Raw genomic sequence first — 14453 nt, 5'->3', positions numbered from 1 at the left:
TGGGAGACATGCACCTGTATAGCCATACCACCACTGCCAGATGTAAAAATGTGCTGATGAACTCCCTTAAAAGTTCCGATAGGGACTGAATGCAAAGACATATTGTATGCTAGAGTTGTGCAGAGGGTTAATAGATTTGTAGAAAGGAATATTAGGTAGGTTCTCAAAATAAACCGGCCTCTTTGTACGTGAATAGACCCTTGATACTCTGTAGATCGCTGGTTGTTTATACCATTTCAATGAGTAGTTTAGGATTTATCGGCTTCTTGCCGATGTGCTTTTGGCAGCTAAATCTGCAGCTCAGGACCTGTAGATGGATGCAGCCCATGAGTCCAGTGCCGACCTCTAGCTCCTAGTGATTTGAACCCTCCCGGTCTGTGAAGAATTCACTTTTCTTCTGACAAAGCACAGTCATGACAACCTACAAGTCATGAAGACAAGCTAACCGAGGACATTGACCACCAAGGATCAGTGCAGGATCAGTAGGTGGGCTCCTTGATCTCCAACCGATAAGTTGTCAAAAGCAAAGTCTGCCTTGGAGTGCCGCCATCCTGCTCTTCTTCCTCCTCTCTAATTAGTGAGCACATTGTTTCGATTTTTCTGGTGGATCATAATCCCTGGATAATTGTCAGCCATGGGAATCATTAGTGCAGACTACTTGCCTACCGGGCACAGACTGAGCTTGTGTTGTGCTTGTCCTAAATAGAGGTTAACATTTATCTGGAGGCACAATATTCACTTCTGTAGTAGGATTCCCTGCACCATTTAAATCTTTCTTTGCTTTCTTAGGGTGGCTATCCACTGAGCAGCAATAATTTCTTTACTGTACCAAATACATATTTAATAAATGCTATTAAATACTATTTTAAAATAATTGAACTTGTAAAGTACCATTTCATTGAACTTAATAGTACCAAAGATCCGTGAGTATTGACATGAAAAACAAATACATAAGAAATCGGATGAAAAACATGGAAAATACATACCGTATATATTCTCAGCATTGAAAACAAATACTGACAGAAAAATATAGGCTCAAAATGGTGAATGTTAAGCCAAATGATGTAAAAAAAAAAATAAAAATGGGAAAAGTGATGTCACAAATAAATATGCACAGTGACATCCCTTGACAAAGCTTGATGCGAAACCCACGTTGGTTGCCTTTCCAGTGATTGGTGAGGTTTTCTAAATGCCACTGTTTTATATTTATTAAAATGTGATATCAGTTTTCCAACCCTTTATATTATACATATGTTGTTATACTCATATTGAATGCTTAAAATTCACCATTTTGGGCTTATATATTTATTGAAGTATCTGTTTTCAATGCTGAGACTATTTATGTGTAGTCTTAGTTTTTTCATCTGTTTTTTTTTACGTATCTCTTTTTTTGAGAGGATGATGACAGCACTCACTGATTTTTAGTACTTTTAATGTTTTTTCCTTGTACGTTCAATTGTTTTAAAGTATTATTTAATAAAACGTAAAATATATATTTTATGTAGGTTTTCTTTGAATTCTGTGCCTAGAGGCCCTTTACGTACAGCTTACTATGTTGGTATAGGTTTTGCTTAGAACGAAAACAAATCAAAACAGGAAAAATGACAAAGCAAACTTGTGAACAGAAAAAACTGCTCTTTAATAAGCAAAAAGATTAAAAAAAAAATACAATATTCACTATATAGACAGTTGGCACAATGCACTCCTGGCATTCGTCAATTCCAGATCTATCCATCAGATGCCAGATTGAGACTCTTAACTCCACAGAACCCGTTTCCACTGCTCCAAAATCCAGTGGTGGTGGCTCTACATCACTCCATCCGACATCTGGCATGGCATTGTGCTTGGTGATGTAAGGCTGCATGCAGCTGCTCAGCCATGGAAACCCATACTATGAAGCACACTGTTTTTATGCCGACCTTAAAGCTCCAAACCTACTCTTAGATTGAGTCAGCAGAGTGTTGGTGATGGTGACCTTTATGTACCATGTCGATTATTTACAGATCGTCTGTGACCGAGCACAATTCCGAAGCAAATTAAGTATTCAGTTTTGTGATTTGCTTTGTTAACTTTTACACTGTTCTTTTTATTTTTCTTGTAGGACATAATGATTACATCTGTCCTGCCACAAACCAGTGCACAATAGACAAAAACAGGCGCAAGAGTTGCCAAGCATGTCGACTGCGCAAGTGCTTTGAAGTTGGGATGATGAAATGTGGTGAGGTTTTTCTTTCGCATTGTAAAATCACGATCTCTTTAAGAATATTATTACTGTTTTCCCCTTGCAAATTTGCACTAAAATTATAACAAGTTGGACCTATTTAATGTACCATTTCCTGGGTAGCACCCGACTCGGCAAAACCAAAGGTTGTCGATACTGTACCATGGAGGCAGATGCTGTAAAACTTTTTGGCAGACCATTTCTAGTTTGTCCCATCCTCTTTGCTACTAGCTGGCGAAAGCCTATGTAGGACTCAGACGTACCATAATTCAGGCAAGCAAGGTGGTGGGAAAATTACCAAAGACTTATTGGAGAGGCAAAAAGCACTGGCCACTTCTGTCTAGAGTTTCAAAACCCATATTGGGAACATTTCTTGCAACTCAACATGTTTGAAAAAGGTGGCTTACTTTACATGCTACATCAGAGTAGTAAGGTGACCTACTAGTAGGTTAGATCGTTCTATTTTACTTTTATGAAACTTCTATAAACCACTTAGGAGCCTGAAATACAACTACAGGGGGTTGCGAGTTGCCACTTTGGTTATTTTTGACCTTTTCTTCTTTCCCTTCCCCCTGCAGTAACTCTTGGCCTAAAGACATTTTAGGATTAATATATATTTTTTTAAATAATGTTATGTTTTGTATATTTGTTACCAGGAACCAGACGTGAACGTTGTGGGTATCGCATCATACGTCATCGACGTCACTCTGAGGAACAGATGCATTGTTTTGGGAGAAACAAAAAAGTGATTGAAACTATAGGCCGAGTAAAAGATGTCCTCCCCTGCTCCATTGGCCCAGAACAGTTTGTTTTGTCTCTCATTGAAGCTGAACCGCCGAATGTTTTACTGATGAACCGTCCCTGTAAGCCCTTCACCGAGGCGTCCATGATGATGTCGCTAACTAAACTAGCTGACAAGGAGCTGGTTCACATGATCGCTTGGGCCAAGAAAATCCCAGGTATGAAAAAATATATCTTTAGATTAATATTACTGGATTCTAGCTTTCAGACCAAAATTCTACAATTTACCAGTTAAAAGTAGAAATTTAGGTATGGTGGGTGCTAAGGTTGCAGTTGGCCTAAGGTCTAAGTGGTCAAAAAAGTCTCTTTTAATGACTTTTAAAGATCTCTGATAGTTTGGGTCCTGTTCGAAAATTTGCATTGGGGCCCACAATTTTGAAGTTACACAACTGGTTAGAAGGGTTTTACTATGACACTAAGTCCATCCTCTGTGACTCCAGCTGATCACAAGACCAAAGATACTGGGGTTCAAGTGAATGGGACAGTATTTAGTTGCATCCACAGTGAGTGGTTGGGGTCATTGTCATGGACCAAAAATATGAGTACAACCACCACTGACACCGTTTTTTCTGGGGGTCAAAAGAGCGCCGTGATTATGTTTGGCACCTCTATTAATTCTTTACCTGAATATAACAGTCTTCTTTCCAATCAGATTGGGGAACCTTGTTCTCCCCAGAGGTGGTACCTGCATTCTCCAGATATTTATGGCAAATTCTGCGAGTAGACCATAAATGGCCATAGTTGGGAGAACCCTTTTAAAGGTCTGCTAAAAAAAAGACTTCTTGTTTTTGCAGGTTTTATAGAGTTAAGCCTCTATGATCAAGTACGGCTACTGGAAAGCTGTTGGCTGGAGGTTTTGATGATGGGTCTGATGTGGCGGTCCATTGATCAACCTGGAAAGCTCATCTTTGCCCCAGATCTAGCTCTTGACAGGTAAGTCCTAATATATCTAAAATTATTTTCCATATTTTTGCTGTCACGTTCTCTAGTAGTTTGGACAAAATAATTTAGAAGTTTCAAAAATGTTATTGGACATCTCTTTTTTAAATTATACAGGCTGTAATTTCTTACTTGGTTGTACAATTAGGGGAGGTGTGAGGCCTTGCTGGCTCCATATCTGCGTCAAGAACCTTTAAAAGGAAGATTTTCGCTAAGAGAGCGTAATGCATTACAAGAGTGCTTAGAAAGCTCTTTGCTTTCTTAAATTCTAAATATCACAACTTCACGAGTGGTGGTAATTATTCGGTATGCATAAGGTCTTCCAAGAAAGTCTTTCTGTTTAAGATGATTAAATGACTCTGGGGAAGTTTAATTGTTTAATTTCCCTCTTCTACTCATTGTGCCATAGCCTGATATAATGATTGGTCATTGATTAAAATGGATGCCTATGCCACCATCCCAAAAGAAGTTAAATCGGTGCGGCACTTTCCGAGCATCACTACCACTTTATTCTACCATGGACAGTGGACATAGATATGTCCCCATTTTCTATTAGGAGATAACTTGGGTCAGCATGGTGGCTCAGTGGTTAGCACTGTACAGTGGCTCAGTGGTTAGCACTGGAACCTTGCATCGCTGAGGTCCTGGATTCAAATTTCACCTAGGACAACATCTACAAGGAGTTTGTATGTTCTCTCCATGTTTTGTTGGGTTTCTTCTGGTTTCTCCAGTGTCCTCCCACCTTCCAAAGATACTGTATTTACTGATAGGGAATCTAGATTGTGAGCCCCAGTGGGGACAGCGATAATGTCTGTAAAGCGCTGCAGAATATGATGGCGCTATATAAGTGAATGTAAATAAATAAACTTCAAATTGTCTTTGAAAATTCTGTATAAAGGGTCCATAAAGTGAGTGCCCATATTGTAGTGCAGCAGTATCCATGCTGTGCAGTGATGAGGCAGTGATCCAGGAAAAATTCAAAGTAAAGTCTCTTTTAATATTCAGCATACTCACAGGCAAACATAACTCAGATCCTCTGGATTGCAGCCAGGAAAACAAAGATAGTCCATGACCTGTTGCCATGGGCGACTGCACCGCCGTGTACGCTGAGGGTCCCAGGATTTTTTGACTCTGCTTGGCCTTGTGTTGCCTCACACAGGTTGAGCTCTGCAGAGCCTTCTTCTCTGCCTGTTCCCAAGACCACAACTGACACACCCCACCCTCTGCTGCAGGGGTATTTACAAAAGCACCTGTGGCCGTCGGCCACATGGAAAACCCAGAGCTGGGGAGGAAAAGGACTGCCCCGCTGCCATCCTGTAGTCCATTTCAAAAATTATAGAACAGGTTTTCTTATATTTGCCCTGGACACATAGCATGCCCAAAACTAATACTGTGACTGCAATGCACTCCCACGGCCTCCATATGTTTCTTGAACATCCTGGGGGACACGTAGCAACCCTTGCCTATAACACCGGTTACTGCCTCACAATATATATAATTTTTGTTTTTGCTTTGCGACAGCCAATGGAATAGGAAGGAGCAGTCTGCTGCCGTGTACTATACAGTAAAAATGGCGCCATATCCCCTCACGGTTGTGCATCACCACAGTGCCATGAAAGACTGTTTCTAAAGAGGTCCCACTGTTCTGATGAGATAAAGGCCTCGTAAAATAATTCCTATGGATAACGCCCCCATAATGATTTTAAATACAACATGCAATAATGAAGTCACTGCATAGACTTCGCTAGACCTGTAGCGGAAAACCACTTTGGGTGACATCCTTTACTTTAGTCAATTGTAAAACCATTTTTTTCCTGTAATTAAATAAGATTTTCTTGGCTTGTACTTTGCTGCTTTGTGTTTTCTTGCTTGTTCTACATATTCTGAGACCTCCTTATTCCCATGTGTCAATGACTTTCAGTATTGGAGACCACATTCTTGCATGCTTCTTGTGCTTTCCAATAATTTGATCTTATTTGATAAATAATGGGATAAATAGTCAATCTGGAAATCTGTAAATGTGGAAATGTCTCAATCCTGAAAACCCACTACAAAATGCCTGTCTCTAGGTGTGTCCTCCCTGTGTAACCTGCTGTCCGCTGCCTGTTGTCAAGCGCAATCTGTATCTAGCAGCAAATACAGGAAGTTTGGGAGGGTCTTTATCTCTTGATGGGATGTGTAGCTGGATCTTTTTGCTCCCTGCTCCTGCTTCATCTCTCATAGATAAGGAGGCTGTCTTTTCAGGGTAGGTCAGGAAGAAGCAATGCATGCTGGGAAGAGAGGGAAAGGATGTTCCAACATCTTTAGTGCTGGCACAATGGTAATGAAGATTGACTACCCACTCAAAGTGTATGGATAGCAAGTTGCAGAGCATGAGATTCAGGACAGTCCCTGGACATATTAAATTGATTCTGCAGGACTGCCACATCGATCTCCAATGTAGAATAGGCCATCAGTATCAGATCGGAGGGGGGCCAACACCCAACACCTACTACTATTCAGCTATTTGAACTCCCATGGTTGGATGTAAACTGTGTAAAGAGACAGAATTTAATGGCTTTTCTCAGGTTCTGCAGCTCAGGTCCTATTAATTTCCGCAAGAGCTGAGCTGCAGTACCTAAGAATAGCCACTACACGGTGTACTGAGCTGTGGTGGTCTGGACTCTGTACCTCCATGAGGAGCTAAGAACAGCTGATCAGGGCAGGTGCTGGAAGTTGGACCCAAACGATCTAATATTGATTACTTATTCAAAGGATAGGTGATCAATATAGAAGTCCTTGGACAGCCTCCTTGTGATGATAGAGGCAGGTTGAAAGGACAGTTATAGTTCATACTGGGCTGAAAATGGTGTCACTCACATCGACAGTTCTGTGCGCTCATCCACATTGTGAACTGGTGCAGTAGCTGTGCACTATTGCATGCACTAGAATAGTGCATTTTATTTTTTCCTTTTGGTTGATGGGTTTAAGTGGAAGATCACTCGTGTGCACTGGCACACAGACTAATATTGGTCAGTGTTCTGTGCATCGCACACACATAGGCATCACACCGACAGAAAATGGGTCCATCTGAAAAAGGGCTTAGACTCCTAAAAATTGCACTGATAAATTGTTATTTGCCTGATTTCGTTTAGAAATGGCACCACTCTTGTGAATAGGCCATGTGCAGTATTGCCGTGTTCTGATCTCATACAACCCTTTAAATAAAGGTGGAATGTTGTGAATATACGGTAACATTTCTTGTTTTCCCTGTGACTCATTCTTCTTATTAGCTGATAGCTGTTTACCCGACAAACATCCTATTAAATCATTTTTACACTCGAAATAACACTTGTTAAAAATCCTCGCCACCGCCCTGCTCTAAGACATCCCTCCTACAAGTAAATTCTGTGATCCGTGCGGCAAAACCCTGAGCTCCATGTCAGGATAACAAAATCTTCAAATGCTTTTGAACCATGGAGAGAGCGCTCACAAGGCAACTCATTATTTCTTAATTTGCTCCTCAATGTACTGCAGCTTCTTCTGCATTTCGGAATCTATGCCAATTTCCTTTGAATGACTTGCAAATTACAGATTTTTTTTGCCTTTTTAGTTGAACCACTGTTTCCTCCCGTGAACCCTCTTGTGATTGGAGTTATGTGCTGAAATATTCTTCATTCTCCGCATTGTGTTAACAAGAGGGTCAATTCGAATTTGACAGCTGTAGTTCCAAGTAAATATGTATTAAGAAACATCCATAGTAGAACATTTGAGAATGAACCCAGGTTCCCCTGATAAAGACTGTTACTTGTCTTCCTTTTTTATACAATTTTTATTTAAACTTTTTCTTGAAGGCCAAGTACTGTTTTCTAGTTGTGTGCCTTCACAAGATGGTGATCCAGCACTGAAATGTCCCTTCTTCAAGTTGGAAAATCAGAGGCTGAGTTAGGAACGTTAGATTTCCGGCTTCCTGGTCCCCAATTTTCACATTAAATTGTTCCTCATCTTGGAACTTGGAATGGAGGACATTTCTCTTTTTTTTTTTTCTTTTTAATACCAAGCACCTAATGTGCCCATTCCATAATCTGCATTTGCTTCCCAAGTATCCATATTCTCATAGATAGTAGGCAATGATATAGGCCATTCTTGGGATCCACTAGGCATTGAACCACCAACTAGAGCCACCACCACTGATCTTCTGGTAATAATATATCCTTTAGGAATGTTATAGCTGATGTTATACATAAACATAGTATCACATTAATCGCTCTTTCCAATTACACAAAGTTCAATCGTTCAGCCAGCTGCCAGGTACAATCCCTTAAAGCCATTTTGGCTTCTTCTCTGTTAATCTTCTAATTTTTTTTCTCAGCTCAAAGTCTCCTCTGTATTGAACATTGAAGTTCTGTTATTTTGCTACATGAAACCAATAAGACACTTGCACTAATATAAATCTTTAATTACATTGCCAAGTTTCTGAGCCTTAACCCTGATGTTTCTAGTGATGTGCAACCCTTGGCTTGCTGAAAAGTCTTAGAAGAATTGTGTGGTCTTCCTTCGTCCAGAGACCAGAACATTAAATTGTTTCGCTTACTTGGTCCCGTATCTAAATATTAGGAAGAAGCCCCTCTGTTTTCCTCTTTGGTGACAACATTTAAACTATCTCTCTTGTGTTGATACTGTCATGCCATTGGGTTAGTCTACAACTCCAAGAGCAGTATAGGCTGGAACTTCCTTCTGTGATTTTCTCTAGCCTGGGATAGAGCCCTGTTGTGAATTCTGCTCTTGGGTTCCCTCCGGTGGTTGTTGGTGGTAATACAGTTGTCCCTGGGTTGCAATCCTGGGCAGGTGTCCCTGCTGATTGCAGCTCTGACTGGGGTATTTAGGTGTGCAGGATTCATTAGCCCTTGCCAGTTGTCCATTGTTCTTGGAGGTTTTGCATCTCTGTCTTGTTCCTCCTGCCCTGCTGCCAAATCAACAAAGATAAGTGTCTGGTTTGTTTCTACAGCACACATGCTGTGTGCTTTACAATTCAGTGCTATTTATTGTCTTTTCTTGTCCAGCTTAGACTGTGTTTGGATTTGTTCAGTCAAGTTGGATTCTCAGGAGATGCAGATATACATTCCATGTCTTTAGTTAGATGGTGGAATTTTTGTATTATCTGCTGTGGATATTTTTAGGGTTTTAATACTGACCGCTTAGTATTCTGTCCTATCCTTTCCTATTTAGATAGCGTGGCCTCTTTTGCTAAATCCTGATTTCTGCCTGCATGTGTCTTTCCTCTAATACTCACAGTCAATATTTGTGGGGGGCTGCCTATCCTTTGGGGGTCTGCTCTGAGGCAAGATAGATTTCCCATTTCCATCTATAGGGGTATTTAGTCCTCCGGCTGTGTCGAGGTGTCTAGGATATGTTAGGTACACCCCACGGCTACTTCTAGTTGCGGTGTCAGTTTAGGGTTTGCGGTCAGTACAGATTCCACCTACTCCTGAGAAAGTTTCATGCTGCTCCAAGGTCACCGGATCATAACAGAGCCCCCGTATATATTAAGAGACCCATACCTTACTGACTAGCAATGATGCAGATACTTTTCTGCTGTGCACCACAATTATTCTTCTGCCAGGCTGCCTGTCTGCAAGGGTTGGACCTCTACTAGCAAGAAATACCATGTTGCTTTATACTCTGTGCCATCACCACAGGCAACAACTGGGCCGAGTTCAGTTTTGTTCTGTTTTAAATTCCGGAATCTGAATTCATTTTGGAGTGTGATGAAAGGGATCATTTGAGCCACTTCCATTCCAAATCACAAAGTATATAAAAGGGAGAGGCAGCTGTTAAGTAAAGCGTGCAACACGTAGACAGTTTCATTATGGCTCTCCAAAAAGTGATGTCCTAAACGTTGGGAAATGGGACTATAAAGGCTGCACTCAAGAAATGAAAAAAATCCATTCACTGCACAACCAGGTATACATTTTTTTTCTTTTTTCTGTATGCTTCATAACGTCATAAAGGAGGCACCCTTTTGGCTTAAGACTCATGAATACATACAATGTGAATTTAGCCTAAAGCTTCTAAAGCTCCATATAGACATTTATTTTTGTTGGCAGAAGCAACCTTTTTTTGAAGTGGAAACTGATTGAAAATCCCAAGGTTTTTAGGAGGACTCAGAGAGGTTTTGCTACCAAAATTCCTTCTAAAACAGTGTGTGCACTTATTGTCCCATGAAAGTCGGTACGGCCTTGTTTTAGAGCCATGAAGCACTTTACATATTTATTTTAATGATCTGTTCATTATCTGTACGTGACGCTATCACAATACACTGCACATGTGGCTGATATATATGTTCTGTATTTACAGGGATGAGGGCAAGTGTGTGGAGGGAATTTTGGAAATCTTTGATATGCTGCTAGCTACAACGTCAAGATTGCGAGAGTTAAAACTTCAACACCGAGAATATCTCTGTCTGAAGGTCCTTATCCTGCTCAACTCCAGTGAGTATTTCTAGACTGTCATAGCATAGTTTAAAAGTTATCGCTATGGTATAGAGATTCTATCAGTATTACTGTATTGAAAAGTCAGGGTCCAACCCATCCACTATGGCTTGACAATAGTGTTGTACTAATTTTAAGATCATGGGGGATTCCTGCTGTTTTTTATGTCTTAAGTCAGCTGCAAGAATTCTCTACAGTTAAAGTAAAAAACATGGTGGCTTTCCTCCAAATATAGAGCCGCAACTGTCTATGGGTTCTCTGGTATTGGAAATTAGGTCCATTGCAGTGAATGAGGCTAAGGTGCAGTACTATACCCAAACTGTTGACAGGTACTATTTTGATAAGAAAGGAGCCATGTTTTTAATTTATTTTACAAGGTTTGTAGGGCTATCCGGGTCTTTAGGCTATAGCCACTGTGTGCCCAATGTCTGGCCCAACTTCCACTTCACAGGTTTAGAGCAGGTTTACCCAGAACTGTCACAAAGATGGGTCTTGACTTTGGAATGCGCTTACTTTGAATTTCGGCTATGCCTTTTTTGTTCCACTTTTTATTTAGATATTAGTTCAGCAAATACTTTACAAAATCAGATTTAGCTTTTTCCTCATCATGGAACAGATAATGAATAGAGATGATCAAATTAATTTGTCAGACTCTGCTTCAGCAGCCATGTCAGTAATCCATGGCTGCTGAATCTAAGCCCTTAAAATCACTACCTGACAGCATCTCAGTCTCCTCTTTTGGCTAGCCAGTCTAGCGGGTCATTTCTGTGGCGTCTTACCCACACGTTGTTGCGCTAGGCCAGCTAGTCAAAGGAGGAACTACAGAGGCTGTCAGGAAAGTGGCTGCTCGCGGCCTCCCATCCAGAGGCCATGGAAGACTGTCCGGTGACCTGGACCTGAATTCTGTGAATCCATTCACTCATTTCTCATAATCAACAATCGGCCATGATTTATTTATTTTTTCTGTTATCTAAAATGCATCCCTGCTCTAATTATAGTGTTGTGGCATTAGTATAGGTTGCACGTACCATATAAGATTACTTGTATGACCAAGCTGAAAACGAGATGACCATACAGTCGAAGCTGAGCTAAATTTGTTACCTTGCTCAACTTACACTGTGCTTTTTCTACTCATCCTCCATTATGGTGCTCGAGAACATTGACTCCACCAGTGTTTTCGTGTCCCTATTATTGAAGTTCAGAGAGGTTTTTGGGGAAGGGCACTGTGGCCAGTAGCAGGGTGTGGCGTAAAACTCTTATTCATTCAGCAGCAGACGTTAATGGGGGCATCCAATCATCGTTTCAGGGCTGCTCCTATCTTTTATGGCTGGACCTGACCATTCTGCCTTTTTTCAGTTAGTATAAGTGAACTTTGGTCCTCTTCAAAGCCTAGCCTCAACTTCCTCATTTGCATTGTGGCTTTCTAGTCTTCGTCCTTCTGGATCTTCTTTTCTGCTGACCTCCAGTAGCATTGCAGGCTACTTCCTATGGTGCTGGGTTGTTCTGTGGACTGCTTCCAGCAGCTTTGGTTTTCTGTAGCTAGTATGGAAGTGACAAGAAGCACAGAATACAACTTCTGACAATGCCATGTGATTGGAGCGTCTTTAAGTGGTCATTGCATATCCATGGAGTGTACTATCTGTGTGAACCAAAGCAGGATGATAGCTGCAAACCAATTAAGTTGAGCTAGCGCAAACAACACAAGTTGCTTTGCTGACAAGCAGAGTGATTACTATAAAGGCCCCGTCTCACTTAGCGACGCTAAAGCGATCCCGACAACGATACGACCTGTCAGGGATCGTTGCTGCGTCTCTATGGGTCGCTGGTGAGATGTCAAACAGTGAGATCTTCCAACGATCGCTGCTGCGATCTCACTGTTTGACATCTCACCAGCGACTTGTAGCGACCTGTACAACGATGTCACATGGGAGCTATTATGACGATTCAGTGTCTGAGTCGTCAACGAGGTCGTTGGTAAGGTGTCAAACACAGCGATGTGTGCTACCCAGCGGGACCTCAACGATCAAAAAAAGGTCCAGGCCATTTCGACACGACCAGCGATCTCACAGCAGGGGCCTGGTCGCTGCTACGTGTCACACATAGCGAGATCGCAACTGAGGTTGCTGTTGCGTCACAAAACTTGTGGCTCAGCAGCGATCTCGCTAGCGATCTCGCTTAGTGAGACGGGGGCTTAAGACTGAGATTGTCTTGCAATGTGCACAAAATTTCTGCCAAGTTACAAGTTCTTTTGTGCACAATTAATTTTTTGACCCCCACTCAGGGGGTCCCAGTTGTTGTTTTATAAACTTGTCTATCAGTGATTAAATGCACTACATACTGGCATATGTTGGCCACAATAACTGTAGTGGTTGTGTGCACATATAGAACACCTCAAGAAGACTGTCATCAGGTGACTATTGGTTATCTTAGTTTTACACTCTGGCTGCTTTAAGGCATTTTATTAAAAAAACCAACAACCCTGGACACCCTCTTTAAAGATAAAGAACCCTCTCTAATTGAATTTCTTGACTCACCACCAATATAATTTGTCAATCTTCTTTGACCTCCTTTTCCAAGACGATCAACTTTCAGTATTTGTTCCTGTTGCAGAAGAGGTGAGGAGACTCATACTTGAGGAAAACTCTAATTTTCAATTCAGGTAGTTACCAGTTTTCTTTTCCGATGAAAAATATATTCTTTCCTATCATCTTCTGGTGTTGATGATTTATTAGAGTATAAGAAGTATATAAACATGAGGATGAATGACCTCGGGGAGATCAAAACATCCAACACCGCGGAGACACCATCACGTGTTTCTCAATGCAGTGATCCAGAACACTGCCCCCATCCCTTAAGGGAAATATGTAAATGTATGTAGAAAAGCCGTGGAGACACCTTCACGTGTTTCTCAACGCAAGCAATGAATAGCCAGGTCTTTCACCGGGAAGGAACAACCACGGGAAGGGCAGCATCCAATAAAGGAAAACCACCTATGCCAAAACATGGTATCCATCCACAGACAGCTGTTTCGGGGTATTTGCCCCTCATCAGTGTGGAGTAGGAAACTGGCTATTAGGAGCAGTGCCTAGTGAAAAGACTATAAACATGAGGATGAATGACCTCGGGGAGATCAAAACATCCAACACCGCGGAGACACCATCACGTGTTTCAATGCGTTGAAAAAGCTACATTTAAAACATAGCGGAACCAGAGCTGCCACGCATCCAAAAATGGATTGTGACAGACAGTTGCTTGGTGTGAAGGCCACACGAGACCTCTATAGTCCCTAAACCAATGGTTTCACTACCTACAAATACTGTTATGCCACTCCTCAAACTATCGAGAGTATGATATAAGAGGTCCTAAAGGCATATAGCAGTGGGGACAGCAGTAGCCCATCTCTGTCACTGGGGAAGTACAAGACAGGATGTCTGTGAGGCATTTAAAAGTGTGATGCAAACTTCCACCTTCAGGGTCGGTGAGATCTATCACATTTCTGTACACCCCCCTGTAAGGAACCATGAGAATTTTAGATGATAGAATCATCTTAAAACTAACTTCATCCTTTTACCCAGTGTTCACAGAAGTTAATTTCCCAAGATATTGTCACCTCCCATTTATCAAAATCTTTCACATCCTCAGACTTAAAAATTTCCATCCTGGATGTTTGCAGGATGGCGCCAAAGTACCTGGAGATTTAAAAGGTTAATATCCTTTTCATTCAATTTCAGGATATGAATAAACAAAATAAGTTAATCAAAATTGCCTTTATTCTATCTGAATCAAGAAGGCAATTTGTGCATTATAAGTAACCTAGACTCTTTTTTACCTCCGGACAAATCTCAGGTCCAGTTCACCAATACTTTGTGACTTGAGTGAGAAGGTTAGCTCATAGAGCAGATTGGCTGCTACTGTGTCTACCCATTTCTGTTTGGACTTACTATCTGTAAAAATAACAAGTCCAAGTGGTTGTCCCTCCGTGAGGACATGTTCACACTTTTTATTTGGTCCATGTACACCAC

General features: G+C 41.3%; 1 protein-coding gene across 1 annotated transcript in view; it reads left to right on the top strand.

Annotated features, from left to right (window-relative positions):
* Window positions 1-14453, top strand: part of ESR2 (estrogen receptor 2) — a 52957-nt gene that overhangs the window by 28807 nt on the left and 9697 nt on the right. The window contains exons 4-7 of the mRNA XM_077298522.1: window positions 2102-2218; window positions 2878-3180; window positions 3817-3955; window positions 10298-10431. Coding sequence (XP_077154637.1) covers window positions 2102-2218; window positions 2878-3180; window positions 3817-3955; window positions 10298-10431 — 693 coding nt within the window. The remainder of the gene's footprint in view (window positions 1-2101; window positions 2219-2877; window positions 3181-3816; window positions 3956-10297; window positions 10432-14453) is intronic.

Source organism: Ranitomeya variabilis, chromosome 1 (assembly GCF_051348905.1).
Source record: "Ranitomeya variabilis isolate aRanVar5 chromosome 1, aRanVar5.hap1, whole genome shotgun sequence".
Classification (NCBI taxonomy): domain Eukaryota; kingdom Metazoa; phylum Chordata; class Amphibia; order Anura; family Dendrobatidae; genus Ranitomeya; species Ranitomeya variabilis.
The sequence above is the reverse complement of the archived record's forward strand: the minus strand, read 5'-3'. Positions and strand labels throughout refer to the sequence as shown.